The sequence below is a fragment of the Halichondria panicea genome, chromosome 2 (genome assembly GCF_963675165.1).
Source record: "Halichondria panicea chromosome 2, odHalPani1.1, whole genome shotgun sequence".
In the NCBI taxonomy this organism is placed as follows: domain Eukaryota; kingdom Metazoa; phylum Porifera; class Demospongiae; order Suberitida; family Halichondriidae; genus Halichondria; species Halichondria panicea.
The window spans coordinates 7,214,773-7,234,823 of record NC_087378.1 but is presented as its reverse complement, the minus strand read 5'-3'; the positions used below and the strand labels follow the sequence as shown (position 1 = coordinate 7,234,823).

General features: G+C 41.2%; 4 protein-coding genes across 5 annotated transcripts in view; 3 read left to right on the top strand and 1 right to left on the bottom strand.

Annotated features, from left to right (window-relative positions):
• Positions 1–36: 36 nt before the first annotated feature.
• On the top strand, positions 37–3,179 carry LOC135331450 (uncharacterized). The gene is made up of 6 exons (XM_064526599.1): positions 37–541; positions 591–841; positions 890–1,010; positions 1,057–1,632; positions 2,110–2,189; positions 2,484–3,179. Exons 1-6 carry the CDS (start codon positions 94–96, stop codon positions 3,093–3,095), a joined length of 2,088 nt encoding a protein of 695 aa, XP_064382669.1. The 5' UTR covers positions 37–93; the 3' UTR covers positions 3,096–3,179.
• A 2,210-nt stretch (positions 3,180–5,389) lies between these two features.
• On the top strand, positions 5,390–9,444 carry LOC135331449 (uncharacterized). Its single transcript, XM_064526598.1, has 6 exons — positions 5,390–5,924; positions 5,974–6,224; positions 6,273–6,393; positions 6,440–7,015; positions 7,481–7,560; positions 9,204–9,444. The coding sequence occupies exons 1-6, from the start codon at positions 5,498–5,500 to the stop codon at positions 9,240–9,242; spliced, it is 1,494 nt and encodes a 497-aa protein (XP_064382668.1). The 5' UTR covers positions 5,390–5,497; the 3' UTR covers positions 9,243–9,444.
• A 6,257-nt stretch (positions 9,445–15,701) lies between these two features.
• On the bottom strand, positions 15,702–19,950 carry LOC135331441 (uncharacterized). Of its 2 annotated transcripts, none has more exons than XM_064526590.1 (5): positions 19,512–19,950; positions 19,008–19,255; positions 18,221–18,941; positions 18,074–18,153; positions 15,702–15,879 (listed from the first exon to the last, which is right to left on the bottom strand). In XM_064526590.1, the coding sequence occupies exons 1-5, from the start codon at positions 19,948–19,950 to the stop codon at positions 15,838–15,840; spliced, it is 1,530 nt and encodes a 509-aa protein (XP_064382660.1). In that variant the 3' UTR covers positions 15,702–15,837. The 2 variants fall into 2 exon arrangements, with proteins under 2 accessions (XP_064382660.1, XP_064382661.1); XM_064526591.1 differs by lacking the exon at positions 15,702–15,879 and adding an exon at positions 17,151–17,405.
• Positions 19,951–20,051, top strand: part of LOC135331437 (uncharacterized) — a gene marked incomplete in the record, with an annotated part of 3,524 nt that continues 3,423 nt past the window's right edge. Inside the window, 1 exon segment of the mRNA XM_064526582.1 lies at positions 19,951–20,050.

Sequence of the window (20,051 nt, the reverse complement as noted above, 5' to 3'; positions counted from 1 at the left end):
TCCTCCTGCGGTTATAAACCGCGGCTAGAGAGTTGTGGTTAAATAGTACTTGATATACTGCAAATTGTGTACTACACGTACGTTTCTTTAGCTATGTCATCCACTAGGTCTATTCTACTTTGCTTACTCCTGATGTGGATACTTCTGAAAGACCAAAATTCGTATTGTGCAACTGATGATGTTTGCACATCATATGATGGTGAAAATGGTACACCTACTGGAATTCACAGAACTTGTAGTGTCTTCCAAAAAACTCCTAACCGTTGCGATAGTGGATCTTCTTATTATCATAAATGGACGTCAGATAAATGCCAAATAAATTCTTGGTGTGAACTCAATTGCCCTGGTTTTGTGGGAATGAACCTCACGTACGAGTGCTCTTTTGAAGGAGCTCGGCTATACAGGTACAAGAATGGCGAGTACCAGTATTTGAATGGGTCCTCGGTTAACTACGGTCTACTATTGCCAGAACATGCTGGGTTGTACGAGTGTCACAACAATGCAACTGGTGAAGTACATGCTCAGAATATCACTGTGAATGGTAATCATTGTTCCCTCATATAATCATGATTTATATCAATTTAATTCAGATGAAATCCGCATTAGTTCTGTCGACTGTGTTCAGTTTTCAAGATCTTCTGAGAGAAAGTGCTGCTTGGCGAGTTCCATTTGGCCATCACAAGCAATTAATGCTTACTATCCGTTGGCAGTATATGCCAACCCAGTAGACAATGTGTCAGTGACTATTGAACAGATTGAATGGCAGGTGGAGAAAGAGACTAGGAATGATGTGGATATTGGACTGTACGTTGAGCAAGATGAGAGCAACCCTGTGATATGGGTGAGCAAAATAGTATTCATAGAATCCGATGTAATACTATCTATACAGAATATCCAGTTCAAACAGTTTCCATACAGTGTGACAAGTACACCACCTATAATATTGTTTCGGGTGACAGCCAACACTACAAATTCTTCTCACTCCATTTGTAATAGTATCCAGTTTAATGGTGAGCTATAAAAGTATGGTGTATATAATTTAATCAATAATTGCAGATAACACTAACTCACTGCAAGTGGAGAGCACTAATCTACCTGAGGACACAACTGTGTCCAAAGGAAAAGACGCTCTCTTCCAGTGTAAATTCTCATACTCAGATGCGGCTGTTGCTGCAGATTTTAAAGTAGACATTGAAGTCAAAATGCCCATAAGAATAGGGAACGAAACTATGCGGCACGAAACTTGCATAGCAGATTTTTTTTTGAGTTATTCGACAAATCATACCAATTGCTCACTGGCAAAAATCGAGAGAAACAATACTTCAAGTAACAGCGTGTCGAAAATTGTGAAGTTTAACATCCGAATACCTCAAGTAACTGCAAATCTGAATGGAAGCACTGTTTCTTGTTTTTTGGTTCTTATTTTGAGCAAGTCTTTACAATGGAAGAAGGAAGCTCATTTAACAGTTATCGAGAGAGTCGATTCAGGGATTACTCAACCAGCCACTTACTTAGTCGTGTCACTGGTTGTGACTGTTGTGGTAGTACTGTCAGTTGTGTTGCTAGCAGTGGGAGTAACTGGTGTTGTGAGGAAAAGAAGAAATCATCATGACATTGTTAATCCTGATGAAGGTGGGAGAATTTCAGCATTGTTTCCTTGACAATTGATACTCCTAGCAAAACAAACCATGTCAATGTTGAGCCCATAATAGGGAGCATTAAATGCCAGGAAGTCAGGGAATTACTCTTGTGGCATGTTTCACCTTACATGCAGTTATGATGTGTATACACATCATGTGTTTATGTTACCTGTTGTCAGGATACAGTAGGGGGCCCTTGGTATGTAATATCATGTGTGTGTAATGGTATTATGTGAGTAGTTCTACGCCGGCCTTTCCAATTAGCTTCGTCATTTGACCCAGTATACAAAGCAGATTGCATGGCGTTTCTTGGTTTCACAAACCACAACCATAAATTCCTATTGTATTCTAACCAACACCCTAGCAAATGGACTGTGTAAGTATCCCATGTAGATTGGCAATTGCACTATAGCGTTATGAGCATTCTATATGTCATGTATTCACCACTGATTACATTTTCATTTTGCAGTCCCATTAACCTGCAATAGTCAAAACTCAGAGCCCTCCACTCCCGTCGATCAGCACAATGGGAGACTACCGTCAATAGAGGTGTTGAATTTTGATAGATTCACTCACATGCATGATAGTGAAAGCTTTTTCCTGTTTCACAACACTCTCTTAACAAACAAGTCAGTTTATATAATTATTGTCAGCTCCATTTTTCTGAGTGCTTGCATGATATGCACACAACCAAAACTATATGGCTCATGCATGCATGGTAAAAACAGAAGCCTGTCCTTTTTGCATGATTGTGATTCAGCAACTAGCAACTCTATATATGTCTCTAATTAATAGGCTAATTTTATGGCATTTTTTCGCCCTCATACTCTACAATTATAACAGATATCTGATGGCAAGGGAGCTCAAACCATCAGTGGTGGTGGTCTACTTGTGGGAGAGCAAGCTCGAAGAGTGATTGATACATATGCTGGTATTATTGACTCTGAGATGTCTAGCATACATACATTTAAGACAAAACCAGTCACTGAATTTAATCGCACCATAGACGTTTACAAGCCCTCCGAACTAACTGAATTTGTCATCTACATCAGCTACACCGATGCCACAAGTGAATGGGTGAGGAATGAACTAAAACCACTTATCGAATCGTTACATCCTGTTATTCGCGTGGACATTCATGAAGATAGTATGATACCAGGATTTTCCGTATCGGACGAAAGATACAGACTAATAATGGGGGCAGATAAAATTGTGATTGTGGTATCTAGTGACTATGCAAGTTCTGAGTGGTGTGTATACGAACTGGAGCATGCAATTCATCAGAAACCAGCATTGTGTAATGGCAGGGTCATCCCCATTTTAACTGAGATTAGTAACTGTCTGCCTCGGATCATCAACGGTGTTGTGTGTCTCTCTACTGCTCAAGATGATTTCAAAGCAAGATTACATCAAGCTATTTTCAAGAAGCCGAATTCTATGAACTCTTTCACCTGATATTTCCCACCCTTTTTATGCTACTAGCTACATGTACATGTAACATGACATTCATTTTTTGATCATAATACAGAGGATTTCAGGTTGGTTGGCAAAAGTTAATAGTTGAAGTGCAGTAAACCATGACCACTATTAGTGGTCATGGTTTACTGCACTAGTGGTCATGGTTTACTGCACTTTACTAATTGCACAGAAAGAAACACACACTGTGTGGTCATGTTGAGTGTACTTCAACTTTGAAATCCTCGATTGATCTGTAATGGGTCTGGTGTAGTAACTGCGCATGCGCAAAGCACTATAGTAGAGGAACTGCTATTGACACGTACACAGCTAGTGTTATTGTTATCTATACTTTCGACTCACATCCTAATATAGTTGGGCGTGGCCCCACCCTGGATGCGAACGTACGCGTCCAGGGTGGGGCCACGCCCAACTAATCCTAATCATACTCAACCACCCTGGCCTGGCTCCGCTGCCGCCTTACCTTCTCTCTTCTCCGATCAGCTATTCAATGCATTAGAGGTGCTCGTTCAAGTATTGGACACGCTTCCAAAGCTCCGCCCTCTATTAACCTGGTCACAGCCGAGATAGACATAAACTGAACTGTTAAAATCATAATTCCATTCCTCTCATTTTATTTATTTTTATATTTCTATTGCTTCACATGTGTATAATTATTTAAGGGGCTTGCTCCCCCATGAAAAAAAAAATATATATATATATATATATATATAATATAGGCCTTATCTAGTTAGGCAGAGCCCGACCGTCCCTGACGGGAGGTCGGGTTGCAAGCCTATCTGGGATTTGTTCTAGCGCCACTATAGTGGCGCCCAATCAGATTGCAGCATTTTTCACGTGGCTTGGTTACACTTCCGCTGCATCTAGTTGCAAAACCGCATGCAGTATTGCTGTGCACTGAGTTTACACGTCATCAAGTCGGTTAACACCCACTTGAGAATAATAATAATATTCATAGCAGTACTACATAATGCGCAGAACAAATTCCAGATAGGCTTGCAACCCGACCTCCCGTCAGGGACGGTCGGGCTCCGCCCAACTAGGCCTTATCAGCCGAACATTATACCGGTGTAGAAGCGATAAGGGCCCCCCCCCCCCCTCCTTTTGGGGCCCCCGGCCCTAAAACGCTAGCGATTTGGGGTGTTAGGGGGGGGCCCCATTGCACTAGCGGTATACGCCCCCCATAGTGATTATAGGGCCCCCCTAGAGAAGTCTATTCTGAGCAGTGGAGTCAAGCCAGCACAACAGTAATAGGAGGTTGAGTTGAGAATCAATGGCTATAATGTTTATGTAGATCTAAACTTCCAATACAGAATATATTTCTAGCCTATAATATATCCTTATTCTGTGCTGCTTGGTCACTGACGATAACAGTATAAGGCAGCCATAATTATGTGCAAAATAAGGCCTGCGTTACAGTGTGGCAGCATGCACATAGCCATTGTATACACAGCACATGCATGCATGCATTCATATAGGCTGACTACTGAGAATACAAGCAGCAGCCGCAGCCCATGCACTTTGTGTATAATTGTTATCAAGAACTTTTCCTGGCGAAGTTGAGAATAAACTGCAAATCAAATTGTGGAGGATGGTAGTCAGCACCTGTGGACACACTTGTTCTTTTTTCCATGTGTGTTTTATTACCTCTATCTCAGCCCTATGTACGTAGAGCAAGGCTCTATGGTTTACTTGTGTTGTGAAGAGGCCCTGCTCGTATTTGTTCCTATGACAGTAATGTATGTCTCACTCTGCATGCATGTTCTGTGTGTGCATGTATGTGTTTCTCTCTATATCTAACGAACAGAGCCAGTTTTAAAGGAACAGTAATTTATTCCGTAACTGATAACAGGGGCATAAAATAACAACTTTCTCGAGTTCAGTTAAAGTATTGAGGATAGATCTACATCTTTCTACTCTGGTATAGCTAGCCTAATATTAGCCAATAGCACCTGAAAGTCATGGTGTTATTAAACTCTGCACTTAGTCAGCAAGAGAGCTAATTATGAGTAAGTAACTGTGCAAGATCTAGTCAGCAAGGGACATCTAGATTACTTAGACCATGAGGCTGAGGCTACAAGCATAGATACCATCTACACTGCAAGTTATAAGTGGGGGCCCCATATCGCTGGAGGGGCCTCACAATTGTCAAAGCGTTAGTGAAATAGGGCCGTGGGGGGTCCCCAAATCGCTAGCGTTTTAGGCCCCGGGGGCCCTGAAATGGGGGGGAGCCACATATCACTTCTACACCGGTAGATCTATGTAGAACAGGATGTTACTGTGGTGCCGGTGACTAATTAGGGCTTGTAGAATGTAGTTTGCTCATGAGATTTGCTTGGTATTAAGGATCGTACACTTCAGGCTTCTCTAGTTTATTAATTATGCAGCTGACACTGTTACTACTGGTAAGCTTGGAGCTCACATACTGTGTTACCCACGCTGATCAAGTTGACAGTTGTAGTGTATACAGTGAAGAAGGTACCCCTGCTGGAAATCACAGGATATGCTCAGTTTTTAAAAGAAGTCAGAACCCTTGCAATAGTGGCTCCTATTTTCATCAATGGATGTCAGATAAATGCCAAATAAATTCTAGGTGTGAACTCAATTGTCATGGTTTTGTTGGAATGAACCTCACGTACGAGTGCTCTTTTGAAGGAGCTCGGCTATACAGGTACAAGAATGGCGAGTACCAGTATTTGAATGGGTCCTCGGTTAACTACGGTCTACTATTGCCAGAACATGCTGGGTTGTACGAGTGTCACAACAATGCAACTGGTGAAGTACATGCTCAGAATATCACTGTGAATGGTAATCATTGTTCCCTCATATAATCATGATTTATATCAATTTAATTCAGATGAAATCCGCATTAGTTCTGTCGACTGTGTTCAGTTTTCAAGATCTTCTGAGAGAAAGTGCTGCTTGGCGAGTTCCATTTGGCCATCACAAGCAATTAATGCTTACTATCCGTTGGCAGTATATGCCAACCCAGTAGACAATGTGTCAGTGACTATTGAACAGATTGAATGGCAGGTGGAGAAAGAGACTAGGAATGATGTGGATATTGGACTGTACGTTGAGCAAGATGAGAGCAACCCTGTGATATGGGTGAGCAAAATAGTATTCATAGAATCCGATGTAATACTATCTATACAGAATATCCAGTTCAAACAGTTTCCATACAGTGTGACAAGTACACCACCTATAATATTGTTTCGGGTGACAGCCAACACTACAAATTCTTCTCACTCCATTTGTAATAGTATCCAGTTTAATGGTGAGCTATAAAAGTATGGTGTATATAATTTAATCAACAATTGCAGATAACACTAACTCACTGCAAGTGGAGAACACTAATCTACCTGAAAACACAACTGTGTCCGAAGGAAAAGACGCTCTCTTCCAGTGTAAATTCTCATACTCAGATGTGGCTGTTGCTGCAGATTTTAAAGTAGACATTGAAGTCAAAATGCCCATAAGAATAGGGAACGAAACTATGCGGCACGAAACTTGCACAGCAGAATTTTTTTGGAGTTCTTTGACAAGTCATACCAATTGCTCACTGGCACAAATCGAGAGAAACAATACTTCAAGTAACAGCGTGTCGAAAATTGTGAAGTTTAACATTCGAATACCTCAAGTAACTGCAAATCTGAATGGAAGCACTGTTTCTTGTTTTTTGGTTCTTATTTTGAGCAAGTCTTTACAATGGAAGAAGGAAGCTCATTTAACAGTTATCGAGAGAGTCGATTCAGGGATTACTCAACCAGCCACGTATTTAGTCGTGTCACTGGTTGTGACTGTTGTGGTAGTACTGTCAGTTGTGTTGCTAGCGGTGGAAGTAACTGGTGTTGTGAGGAAAAGAAGAAATCATCATGACATTGTTAATCCTGATGAAGGTGGGAGAATTTCAGCATTGTTTCCTTGACAATTGATACTCCTAGCAAAACAAACCATGTCAATGTTGGGATTCAATACCATAATAGGGAGCATTAAATGCCAGGAAGTCAGGGAATTACTCTTGTGGCATGTTTCACCTTACATGTGTTTATGTTACCTGTTGTCAGGATACAGTAGGGGGCCCTTGGTATGTAATATCATGTGTGTGTAATGGTATTATGTGAGTAGTTCTACGCCGGCCTTTCTAATTAGCTTCGTCATTTGACCCAGTATACAAAGCAGATTGCATGGCGTTTCTTGGTTTCACAAACCACAAACCACAACCATAAATTCCCATTGTATTCTAACCAACACCCTAGCAAATGGACTGTGTAAGTATCCCATGTAGATTGGCAATTGCACTATAGCGTTATGAGCATTCTATATGTCATGCATTCACCACTGATTACATTTTCATTTTGCAGTCCCATTAACCTGCAATAGTCAAAACTCAGAGCCCTCCACTCCTGTCGATCAGCACAATGGGAGACTACCGTCAATAGAGGTGTTTAATTTTGATAGATTCACTCACATGCATGATAGTGAAAGCTGTACGCTGCATGCAGTAACATTCCAAGTAAGCAAACTATATATAGGGATATAACTCGAGAACAAAGCATTATTTTGCAAGTTCACGAATATTATATATCCCTTTACTGGTCAAATTGTTGTAAATTTTACAACAACAATCTGGGAGGGAGCGCGTTATCAACTTGTGAATGTTGCATGTTATTGGATTCTGTGGCAGATTGGATAGTATCATGAATGCGATTATCCTTTGAAGTTCTGCTGAGCTGTTCAATTAGGACACTTAAAAAAAAAAAAAAGGTTTAAAACAAGCTATACAGGACTGAGTAGTATCCATTGGTAGACCCTCTGGACTATCTTGGTAGCCATAGAATATTTTCGAAGAGGAAGCAGCAAGCCATTTGTGTACACAGGCACTTCACAAGTGGACACAAGCTCTACAATAGTCTACATGCTTGCTAAGCAGCTTAGTTGACCAGAGTGCAGCTTTTAAAGGCCAGACATACTTCCATCGAGGCAGCAGCAAGGCATAAAATCGATGGTTAGTTTGTGCACAGCCATTGACCCACGCCCATCTCTACAAGCCATAGCCACTTCATTGGGGGCGGCGATAACATCAAGCTAATTTGGTGGGTTGGGCTCAGATGCAAACTAAAGTGATGGTACTGTTCCAGGTTCCAGAGATTGTGTTTTGCGGCTGACCTGGAAAGGGTTATAGAAGCCTATATAAAAACTCTTATACTTGCACTGCATTGATCTTTGAGCAGCTGTATATATAGCAGTCTAGCCTCGATTCCAGGCCGATTAAAATACGGCCTGGTACCTATTGCAGGGGTGATAGTGCGCATGCGTTAGTTTATTCTCCAGAATCTGGGGAATCCCCTTTTTCTTTCTCTCATCTATTTTCTATCTTTGTACATCAGCTTAGCTCTCTATTGCGTTGTTCCAGAAGGCTTTCACACTAGTCTGAAGCCAGAAGAGGCTCTCATCTACCTCTATGACGGTTGTATGGTCAGGATGTCTTACCTTGGATCTGTACAGGCTATGGGAAGTGTATAGTGCCTCAAACTGCTACTTGCGAAGACAACCTGGCTATAGGACCATCCTAGAAGTAGATGAGAGCCTCTTCTGTCTTAAAACTAGTGTTCAAGCCTTCTAGACCAACGCAATACACGGCATAAGCCACATCTTTACAGAACTCAGTCATAGAGATAAAGTATTACGGAACATATTTTTAGTAAACGGACTAATTTCCTGTGTAATTTACTAAGGTTTTACGTTCGTAGTACGATTACCCATATTCTGGGTAATTTGAAGCGCATGCGCACTATCACCCCTGCAATAGGTACCAGGCCGTATTTTAATCGGCCTTGAATCGAGGCTAATAGCAGTCTAGCTATATATACACAGACACACATGCACAAACACACTATACCTCGTTTGCGCATGCGCATGCACTGAGACATAATTATCACGTGCACTTGTTTGTATTCGAGTTGATGTTCCTTATGCATGTGCTTGCAATTATAAGAATTGTAATATTAACATGCCATACAAGTGTGAGCTCAACTGCATGTGTATATAATTATACTGTATAATTATACTCTCAATAATTATTAGGAACAAGATGATACCTTTGAACGGAACGTGGCCATATAAATCAGAGTGAACGAATACAAGATAGCTGCATAATGAGACCAACTAAACGGGTGCATGTGATATTTATATAATAGTGAGATACTCATCACAATAATTATAGTCATATTGTCATGCAACATCAAAATTAATGTCCCATATATAATACTTTTCACTATTTTTATAACTTTGAAATTGTTCTATGATATGCATTGGTTATAGTAAATTTCAAGCATTCAGTATAATAGAATAAGGTAAAAAATTATGGCGCCTATAACGTTTTACTTTTATCTCCGCTACTTAGCATACTATCATCTCTGCTACTTATAGCATGCAACTATCATCACTATACATAATTATATATATTATATCCCGTTGCTACGTTGTTGCCAAGTGCAATATGCAGCATAATGCACTGCTGAAAGTCATATTGCACTGACCGCAAAGTCATAATGCACTAACCACAAAACGCCCCTCTGGCATTAGACAGACAATTAAATTAAAATTAAATTAATACGCATGAGAAATAATAAGTATCAAAGTATGTCCAGCCATGCAGGAATGAATGTTCAGCACTGCTGGAGTTTCTTCTTGCAACCATGCAGGTTTTAAAATTGTCCAAGATTCATTTTGTGGAAGATTCTGTGTTCCTAGATCGACCTAGTCCTCGACCTCGTGATGCATGTCAATTCTGCTTCACCCTAGCACTAGAAGTGGCTCTTTTTGTTGGGGGCATGAGCTGTTTTGCAGCAGTGTAGAAGCGAGCTTTCTTGGTTATGAGGCCGAGCGTAGACCAGCAGCTAATACACTAGCCTCGGTCCCAGGCCGATTTTTTTTTAATAGAACGAAGTTGAAAAATACGGCCTGGTATTGATTGTATCTGGGCGTGGCAGGAACCGGAAACTAAAGCAGAGATTCTTCACATTTTGTTTCCTGCTTTTTTTCTGTAATACTAAAGGTGTACGTAGAGGCATTTTACTCCCGTAAAACTTACAGTAATGTAGCTCCGTGTCATGTTCTCAATTTATAACTAGCTAGCTATGGCATGCAACGCGTTATCTTGTTTGAAGCAAGATGGCCTCACTCTCATGGCAGAACAGGCCCAGGCTCTCAAGCTCCTGTTTGAGGGAAGGGCTGGTTCCCAACGGGGTATGGCAAGTCTCTCTGCTATATCAGTTGCTACCCTTTTTAATGGACTACAAGCTAGGTAGGACCAAGGCTCCTCCTGTTGACAAAAGTGTTGTTCTTGTTAATTGTCTCTCCCCTTGTATCTCTTATCATGAGACTCATGATTGACCAGGTCAGGAGTCTAAACAATAGAGGTGTTTCTGCTGCCATCCTCAGTAGCAATAAAGGAATCGACAAAGATTTGGTTGCCACTGCCAAAGAAGTGTCTTCTGGGAAGTATTTCCTGCTGTATACTGCCCCAGAGGCTGTTTTTGAAGACCACTGTTGGAGGATTCATTTTTTGTTGTACCACAGTGTCAATTTATTAAAAAACCACGCCCAGATCACGCCCAAATACAATCAATACCAGGCCTAGTAGGCGACCTAGCGTTCAATTGGAGACGGATCGGCCTGGGATCGAGGCTACTAATACACATGTATTCATAGCCTCCTTCTCAAGGCCTAAACGGCCTGGAATCGAGGCTAATGTATTCACTGAGTATAGTGGGGTGGGGCTGTTTCTTTGCAGCAGTAAGTGGGGCGGGGCTGTTTTGCAGCACCAGAAGTGGGATGGGGCTGTTTTGCAGATTTCAGCTGGCGCCCTCGTGCTCCAGTGCAATATATTCCATACATCCCTTGTGCCCGTGTTATAACTATAACATATTATAGTTGTAGCATTGACTATATTATATAGTGTCTGTAATCTGCGTGATGGTGCCTAAGCTTATATATGGAACCGTCCAATTGACATTCGTATGTGTGATAGACTCACCACTTTCCCTCTTTTATAGAGGAGATTCGTATCCGTTCAATTTGTAAAACGATTTTTCTGTGGGCACTCAGCATGTGCTGTTCTATAGTGGTGGTTATTCTTTTCCTCAGATGGATGGCCATTGGGTGTTAAACTGAAATATGCGTTTGAAGTATCGATGGTACGATATTCACAAGTCGCAGGAAGTGTTTACATTTCTGCAGGTCAACTAGTTGGGCGGAGTCTAACCCACTGCAGTTGGTTGGACTCCTGCGGCGCCCAACTACATGCAAACAAGCATTGCAACTACATGTATAATGAAAGCACCGCGGGTGCTGATGCCTCGGTGGAGGTGCCAAAGCTACTTAACATAAAACTACTACAGTAATAGCTAGCTTTTATACACACATTGAAAACATTTTTAATTTTGCTGCTGCATGCAATCACTGAGGGAAACTCAAATAGTGGGTAATGATCGACCATGATTGTTGTTAAAAACGATCGATGCCAAAAGTTCAAGTCTAAAATTAATGGCTGCAAGTCAGCAGAACCTTGCAGCTCTCTTCTCACTCTTGCAGCTACCAATAATTGGTAGCTGCAAGAGTGAGTGAATAGCTAGCCTTATAGTGCAGAGCTAACTACTAAGTAGAGAAGCAACACTTGGTGAACAAGTTTTACTACGGACTCTTCTGAAAAGGCATTCCAAGTAAGCAAAACTAGGCATAACTCGAAAACCAAGCTTTATTTTGCAAATCCACAAATAGCATGCCAAGAAAACATGACTAGAAGCCTCTTACTTGCACTTCATTGATCCTTGAGCAGCTGAAATAGTCTACACACAACACACACACACACAGACACACTACCGTATACCTCGCTTGCGCATGCGCACCGAGGCATAATACTATAGTAGCTAGCCTCGAGACTAGGCCGATTGAAATACCGTATAGCGGGTATATTTCGAGGGTATAAATGTCGCGGTTTTCGCGGATTGAGCCTGTACCGCGAAAATTTATACATGTACCCACGAAAATTTATGAATAGTAGGCGTGTTCAGTATAATTATATGGATTCGAGGCTAACGGTGTGGAGGTACAGCTGCATGTCGATGTGCGCATGCGCCAAAAGGCTGGAACTCAGACCACGAAAATAAAATCCGCGAAATCCTTTGTAATGGAAGAAGCAGCAACCTTCTACAAGAGGCTCGCTGATTTGTTATCCTCGAAAAGACAAAATCCCTACCCAGCTGTAATGGGATGGCTTAGATGCAGGCTATCCTTTGCATCAATCTGCTCTGCAATAATGTGCATTGTAAAGGTTAGTGAGAAATGCATGTGAAAGCTAGTAAGAAAGGAACAACTTGCTAACTAGTTGCTTGAGCCTCCCATTCACTTCTTTCTCAAAGGGGGGTTCAATTGAACCCAAAGAACCCCCTCTGGATCCGCCACTGCATTCGAGGAAGCCGCTCATCGTTGCACAGACCTGTCTACATGGACAATATCAACCTTGTATCTCAGGAGGGGCGAGTCCCCCCCCTGAATACATAATTCCTCTATGAACTATATACTTTGTTTTTATTTTTGACTGCTACATAATTAACTAGTTGGGCGGAGCCCGACCGTCCCTGACGGGAGGTCGGGTTTCAAGCCTATGTCAGGATTTGTCTTGCTGAATTATGTAACACGCTGATAAGCAGCTATGAATAATCATTTTATTCTATGAATATTATTATTCTGAAGTGGGTGTTAACCATTTTATCTTGCTTGAGGTTGCGCAACCGGACGTGACACAGACACACATGCTGCAATCTGATTGGGCTGCAACGACAAATCCTGACATAGGCTTGAAACCCTACCTCCCGTCAGGGACGGTCGGGCTCCGCCCAACTAATAATTAACTACTTCCTTCTTTTGTACAATGTAATTTTTTCTTAGCCCCGAGATGGAGAGCTTTCACGCCCCCCCCCCCCAAAAAAAAAAAAAAAAAATAGGAAGGGGATTGGAAACGAAAATGTTTGCGTGAAACACTCCACGTTATAGGGTGTGGCTAAAACTACAAAGGATTATTTTTATAGTCAGCATGCTCATTACCTGTCTTGACTGCTCTACAATGTGCTGTGCATAGAAACAGTGAAATTGATCACTTTTAATGTTGATTTTTCTAAAAAGTAAAGAGAATCTAGCTCTAAAAAGTCGACTAAGCCACACAGCCACTATCACTAAACAAATAAATACTATAAAAGAAGGAATAGCCCTTACTATGAAGTCGTGGGAGGTCAAGGCCCGTGGTGTGTCTAAAAGTATACTGAAAGTATACTAAAGCAGTTTGAAGAACTATACTGCAAACGTTTATGAACAGTACAGCTTATCCATAGCATGAAGCCATTCTATGTAGCACTTAGATACATAATAACCAAGTCAAGCAATGTACTTTGCTGTTTTGACTTCACAGCAGGGAAAGAGAAAAGTTGACATAGAGTAATTTAAGCTTAACTCAACAAAAATTGGAAACAGAGTAAAGACAACGGACTCAGAGCTTGTCAGTGGTATAAACTTACTTCTCTAGAGTACCTCCCAGCCCCTGAGTGATCGCTAGTGGATAGGAGAGCTAGAAACAGTTAAAATACAACACAAAACGATCAACCACGAAAATATTTGCGAGCGCGAAATATAACGAGGAGTGTTTCAACCTTTTACACAGGGGGGCCTGGTCGTTTCCAAACCCCTTCCTTTTCAATCTATGGTAATGGTCCATCCGCGAAAATTTATACCCTCGAAATATACCCGCTATACGGTACGGCCTGGTCTCTAGGGTGATAGTGCACATGAGTTAGGGTAACTCTAGCCTCGAGACCAGGCCGATGAATTCGAGGCTATATGTACGGTGGCCGATATATATCCGCGTGTCTTGCCGATTGCCGATAGGGCTAATCGCAAACTAGCCTCGATTCCAGGCCGTTCAAGCGGCCTGGAATCGAGGCTAATCGCAAACATGAAGCCATCAAAAAGAGGGCATATGAACGAGAGTGAGAGAAGTAGAACACTCGTCATTTACTCCACTTGTATTGTCTGCCACTGGAGGCTTGGCCACGGAAGCCACTACTTTTTACAAAAGGTTATCCGCGTGTCTTGCCGACAAATGGGAGCAATCATACTCAACCACCCTGGCCTGGCTCCGCTGCTGCCTTACCTTCTCTCTTCTCCGATCAGCTATTCAATGCATTAGAGGTGCTCGTTCAAGAATTGGACACGCTTCCAAAGCTCCGCTTTCTATTAACCTGGTCACAGCCGAGATAGACATAAACTGAACTGTAATTCCATTCCTCTCATTTTATATATCTCTAACGCTTCACGTGTATAATTATTTAAGGGGCTTCCTCCCCCCACGAAAAAAAAAAATAGGGGTCACCCGCCTCCGCTTGCCGCCAACTAACGGCCAAACTGTAGTTAGTAAGCTCCGGGCAGGTCAGTTAGGAGCCACCGAACTGTTAAATGTAGTTGTTTGCCTAACCGTTATAAAAGCGAAAACTCGGCCTGGGATCGAGGCTACTCTGTTAGCTGACTCTTAGCCTCAAGACCAGGCCGATATTTAATCGGCCTGGATTCGAGGCTAGCTGACTCCAGGCTTCTTTGCTGTGATCCTAGTCCACATTGATTCATTGCATATAAAACCCTGTTCTCAAATGTTTCAGCATGCCTCCAGTCTAGCTCCTAAGTTGCTGGGCTAGACAGTTTTAGTCATCATGATATTCATGCACTGCATTATAATTATATGGTTTCTTTATAAGTCACCAGCCGAGGGTTTGCACTTTAGTGCTCTAGTTATATCCGGGTTTAGGTAAAGTTCTATACCACATTCAGCGAAGTGATACTCATGGAAACTCCAGTGGGGGCCTCTGGAAGCTGAAACGAAGCTATAACACCTAGATCAAACTGTGCAAGAATCAGATCTTGGCAACTATAATATAGAATTACATGTATATCTAGTCCAGTTGCAATGCTTGTTTGCATGCTGGGTAACACGCAATTGTGTCAACTCATGCAAACAAATTGTCTTATTTCATAGACAACTTTGGAATGCCTTGCATGATGAAATTGTTTCGGCACAGACTCCGCTCATTTTTTAAAAACCGCGCGCCTGCACCAATTTTATACCTGCACTCCATAGCTAGCCTGCCAAACCAATGTAACTGCATTGTTTTGTTTCTCTTGTTCATATCTATCCAGGTATAGAGATTACCATAGTGCTATTTGTTGTACACTGACCCTGTATGCTTTTGCAAAAAATAACGTTGACCTGCAGAAATGTAAACACTTCCTGTGACTTGTGAATATCGTACCATTGATACTTCAAACGCATATTTCAGTTTAACACCCATCCATCTGAGGAAAAGAATAACCACCACTATAGAACAGCACATGCTGAGTGCCCACAGAAAATCGTTTTACAACTGAACAGATACGAATCTCCTCTATAAGGCCAATGATAATGAGTCTTGTTTCTGGAAATGGGGTTTTACAGGAAGTGATGTCACAAAAATGAATAATGATCACCTCCCTCCCTCAGTTGTGGTAAGGTGATTCCCAAACCAGAAACAATACATGGATTAACATTGGCCTAAAAGAAGGAAAGTGATGATGAGTCTATCACACATACGCACACTGGTACTCGCCATCCTTGTACCTATATAGTTGAGCTCCTTCAAAAGAGCACTCGTAAGTGAGGTTCCATATAGAGCACAGTCTGTGGTGTAGGAAGCAATTTCTCAATGAGGGGGCTCGAATGGAAAAAGTTCATAGTGCAGCTTAACTCTACTTGTACATGTAGTCGTTCCCAGGCCGATTTGTCTCTAAAATAACGCTAGTTCGACCTAGGGAACGAGGCTATCAGGCTATACTGGATAGCCTAGAAATAATTATGGGAGGGGGGTCTCTAGCCCCTGGAGCCCCCCCTTCCTACACCGCAGTATGTTCAATGAATGTCAATTGGAGTTCATAGGCACCATCACGCAGATTACAGACACTATAATTATAGTCAATGCTACAAATATATGTATAGTGATGATATAGTTGCATGCTAAATAGCAGAGATGATAGACTAGTTGCATGCTAAGTAGCGGAGATGATAGACTAGTTGCATGCTAAGTAGCAGAGATGATAGACTAGTTGCATGCTAAGTAGCAGAGATGATAGACTAGTTGCATGCTAAGTAGCAGAGATGATAGACTAGTTGCATGCTAAGTAGCGGAGATGATAGACTAGTTGCATGCTAAGTAGCAGAGATGATAGACTAGTTGCATGCTAAGTAGCGGAGATGATAGACTAGTTGCATGCTAAGTAGCAGAGATGATAGACTAGTTGCATGCTAAGTAGCGGAGATGATAGACTAGTTGCATGCTAAGTAGCAGAGATGATAGACTAGTTGCATGCTAAGTAGCGGAGATGATAGACTAGTTGCATGCTAAGTAGCAGAGATGATAGACTAGTTGCATGCTAAGTAGCAGAGATGATAGACTAGTTGCATGCTAAGTAGCAGAGATGATAGACTAGTTGCATGCTAAGTAGCAGAGATGATAGACTAGTTGCATGCTAAGTAGCAGAGATGATAGACTAGTTGCATGCTAAATAGCAGAGATGATAGCATGCTAAGTAGCAGAGCTAGATGATAGACTAGTTGCATGCTAAGTAGCAGAGATGATAGACTAGTTGCATGCTAAGTAGCAGAGATGATAGACTAGTTGTATGCTAAATAGCGGAGATGATAGACTAGTTGTATATGCTAAGTAGCGGAGATGATAGATTATAGTTGCATGCTAAATAGCAGAGATGATAGACTAAGTAGCGGAGATGATAGACTATAGTTGCATGCTAAATAGCAGAGATGATAGACTAGTTGTATGCTAAGTAGCAGAGATGATAGACTAGTTGCATGCTAAGTAGCGGAGATAAAAGTAAAACGTTATAGGCACCATGATTCTTTACCTTATTTACTGCATGCTTAGAATTTACTATAACCAATGCATATCATAATTATTATATATAATTATGTGAACAATTTCAAAGTTATAAAGATGAAAAGTATTATATGAGACATTAATTTGATATTGCATGACAATATGCATGACAATATGACTATAATTATTGTGATGAGTATCTCACTATTAGCTATAAATATCACATGCACCCGTTTAGTTGGTCTCATCAGCTATCTTGTATTTGTTCACTCTGATTTTATATGGCCACGTTCCGTTCAAAGGTATCATCTTGTTCCTATCGAGAGTATATATACACACCCAATCAGGTTGAGCTCATGGCATGTTAAATATTCTGATATTACAAAATGCAAGCACATGCATAAGGAACATCAACTCGAATACAAACTAGGACAAGGGTCAATTAAATCAGAGGTGCATTATGAGCCTGCATGCATGTGGCCAAGATCTTCTTTATAGAGGCACACACATGCATAAGGTAGTATACTTGACACTAGAGATACACCAAATAGTTAAATAAATCTTGGTGGAGGTGGTACTGCATGCCAGCTGAATTCTGATTTGCTCGCCCTCTGCCATTTAACAAGCCTGGTATTCCGATATGCTTCTATCAGAATGGGACCTCCCACACATGCGTTTTCTATATACACATTTTCTATATAATTATGCATTTACTAAACATGCTTTCCCTACTCGCGTTTCCTATACTCGTGTTCTACTGTAAGGCTTCTGTCTGAATGGGGCCTCCCACACACGCGTTTCCTATACTCGTGTTCTACTGTAAGGCTTCTATCTGAATGGGGCCTCCCACACACGCGTTTCCTATACTCGTGTTCTACTGTAAGGCTTCTATCAGAATGGGGCCTCCCACACACACGTTTCCTATATACACATTTTCTATATACGTTTAAGTCAAGATTATGATATTTTTGTTATGTGACTCACCTGAACACACACTGCTCCATCTGACTCTGTGTCACAGAGTGTGGACTGGGATTCATACAAGCGAGTATGTCGATAGGAATCTGTGTGAAACAAAACACATGCATGTACGTATAAAGACTAAAATCCATAATTCTTGTAAACACTTACGTCTGTTCTGATTGAGGACACGTCTTTGTCTATACTTTCGTACTAGAAAAACAATAACAACAATGACTGGTAAAATAATTACTACAAAAGCTGCAAACTCTGAACCAGATGTGGATACTTCAGTTACTGAATCGGTTACAGTTACTTGGGAAGACTCGGTTACAGTTATGTTGGCAGACTCGATTACAGTTAGATAGGCAGACGTCCTCCATTGAAGACGATTGGTGAAGAAAGTTACCACTGAGCAAGATACAATACTTCCAGAGAGATCAGCATTCACTTTTGGTATACGAAGTGTGTACTCCACAACAGATGATATGCTGTTAATCTTAATGACTGCTTTCTTCACAGGAGGCATTGTACAATTATCACTGGTGTAGTTGTATGGTGTTGATAAAGAAAGGTACATAGAGCAGGTCTCAATTGTTGTCGTATTTCCAAAAACAACAGGCTTTGAATAATCAATTTTGATCAGAAAATGACTAGCATCTTTAGTGCTAGCATAAGCGTATCTACATTGAAAGATTGCCTCTTGCCCTGCAGACACCGTAGTATTCAGAGGTAGACTTGTATTTTCAATTTGTAAACCTGCTTTCTGCAATTGAAAATTAATTGTAACACAAACAGAATGGGAGTAGTTGGTTGTGCTGGCTGTAACGAGGACTTTAATTCTCGGATTCCAGTCTGTCACTCTATACGGAATATACCTGAAGCCGGCTTTCTGTATGTATATTAAAGACGTGACATTAATTGATTTCATCGCATGCATTCAAGCTTGTTATCTTACCCATATCGTAGGATTAGTTTTGTTTTGCAGTGTGTACAATCCAATATCCACACCATTCCTAGCATCTTTGTCTACCAACCATTTAATTTGCTCAATAGTCACTGACACATTGTTTGCTGGGTTTGCATACACAGCAAATTCATAAGATGACCCAATACTTGAGGCAGACCAAGAGCTACTAGAACAGCACATATATCGAGTGTCTATATATGGAAAACCTTTACAATGTGAACCGATACGAATCTCCTCTATAAAAAGAGAAAAAGTGGTGAGTCTATTTACACGTATACTGCATTTGTATAGCGGCAAAACATTCGTAGTCACTTCGTGGATAATATTTTTGTGGTTTTGCTTGCACTGTAGGTAAAAGTAGGCAAGGTCGCTTCATTCGTGGGTAAAATATTCGTGGTCAGAGCTTCAACCACAAAAACCACAAATATTTTGCCCCACAAAAATTACCAGCTACATGTATAGCATATATGCACATTACTTTTGTTAACGTACCATTCACAGTGATATTCTGAGCATGTACTTCAGCATTTGCACTGTTGCGACACTCGTACAGCCCAGCATGTTCTGGCAATAGTAGACCGTAGTTAACCGAGGACCCATTCAAATACTGGTACTCGCCATTCTTGTACCTGTATAGCCGAGCTCCTTCAAAAGAGCACTCGTACGTGAGGTTCATTCCAACAAAACCAGGGCAACTGTCTATACATTGATCACGATACTCATCACCACATTCCAAAGCACTCCATTGGTGAATGAAAGTATTGTTCATGCAGGAAAACGAATCATCACGGTAGACAGAGCATGTTCTATGAATGTCAATTGGAGTTCCATAGGTACCATCACGCGGATTACAGACACTAGTCAATGCTACAGATAGTTGTATGCTAAGTATGCTAAGTAGAAGAGATAAGATTAAAACGGTAGGAGCCATAATTCAACTAACTATGAGAGGAGACAATCCTGCGTCGCAGGAGCCCCCACATCCTAAACCCGGATATAATAAATGTGGACTCAGGATGTTGTACCTCCTCA

What these genes read in the sequence shown, in the direction of transcription:
- LOC135331449 (XM_064526598.1), top strand. Translation starts at nt 5,498, where the DNA reads ATGCAGCTGACACTGTTACTACTGGTAAGCTTGGAGCTCACATACTGT. An exon ending in AGAGCAACCCTGTGATATGG is followed by an intron (nt 6,225 to 6,272) that starts GTGAGCAAAATA and finishes CTATCTATACAG; the next exon opens with AATATCCAGTTCAAACAGTT. An exon ending in CATTGTTAATCCTGATGAAG is followed by an intron (nt 7,016 to 7,480) that starts GTGGGAGAATTT and finishes TTCATTTTGCAG; the next exon opens with TCCCATTAACCTGCAATAGT.
- LOC135331441 (XM_064526590.1), bottom strand. Translation starts at nt 19,950, where the DNA reads ATGGCTCCTACCGTTTTAATCTTATCTCTTCTACTTAGCATACTTAGC. An exon ending in TCAGAATATCACTGTGAATG is followed by an intron (nt 19,256 to 19,511) that starts GTACGTTAACAA and finishes CTCTTTTTATAG; the next exon opens with AGGAGATTCGTATCGGTTCA. An exon ending in TGTCCTCAATCAGAACAGAC is followed by an intron (nt 18,154 to 18,220) that starts GTAAGTGTTTAC and finishes TGTTTCACACAG; the next exon opens with ATTCCTATCGACATACTCGC.
- LOC135331450 (XM_064526599.1), top strand. Translation starts at nt 94, where the DNA reads ATGTCATCCACTAGGTCTATTCTACTTTGCTTACTCCTGATGTGGATA. An exon ending in TAATAGTATCCAGTTTAATG is followed by an intron (nt 1,011 to 1,056) that starts GTGAGCTATAAA and finishes CAATAATTGCAG; the next exon opens with ATAACACTAACTCACTGCAA. An exon ending in GGAGACTACCGTCAATAGAG is followed by an intron (nt 2,190 to 2,483) that starts GTGTTGAATTTT and finishes CAATTATAACAG; the next exon opens with ATATCTGATGGCAAGGGAGC.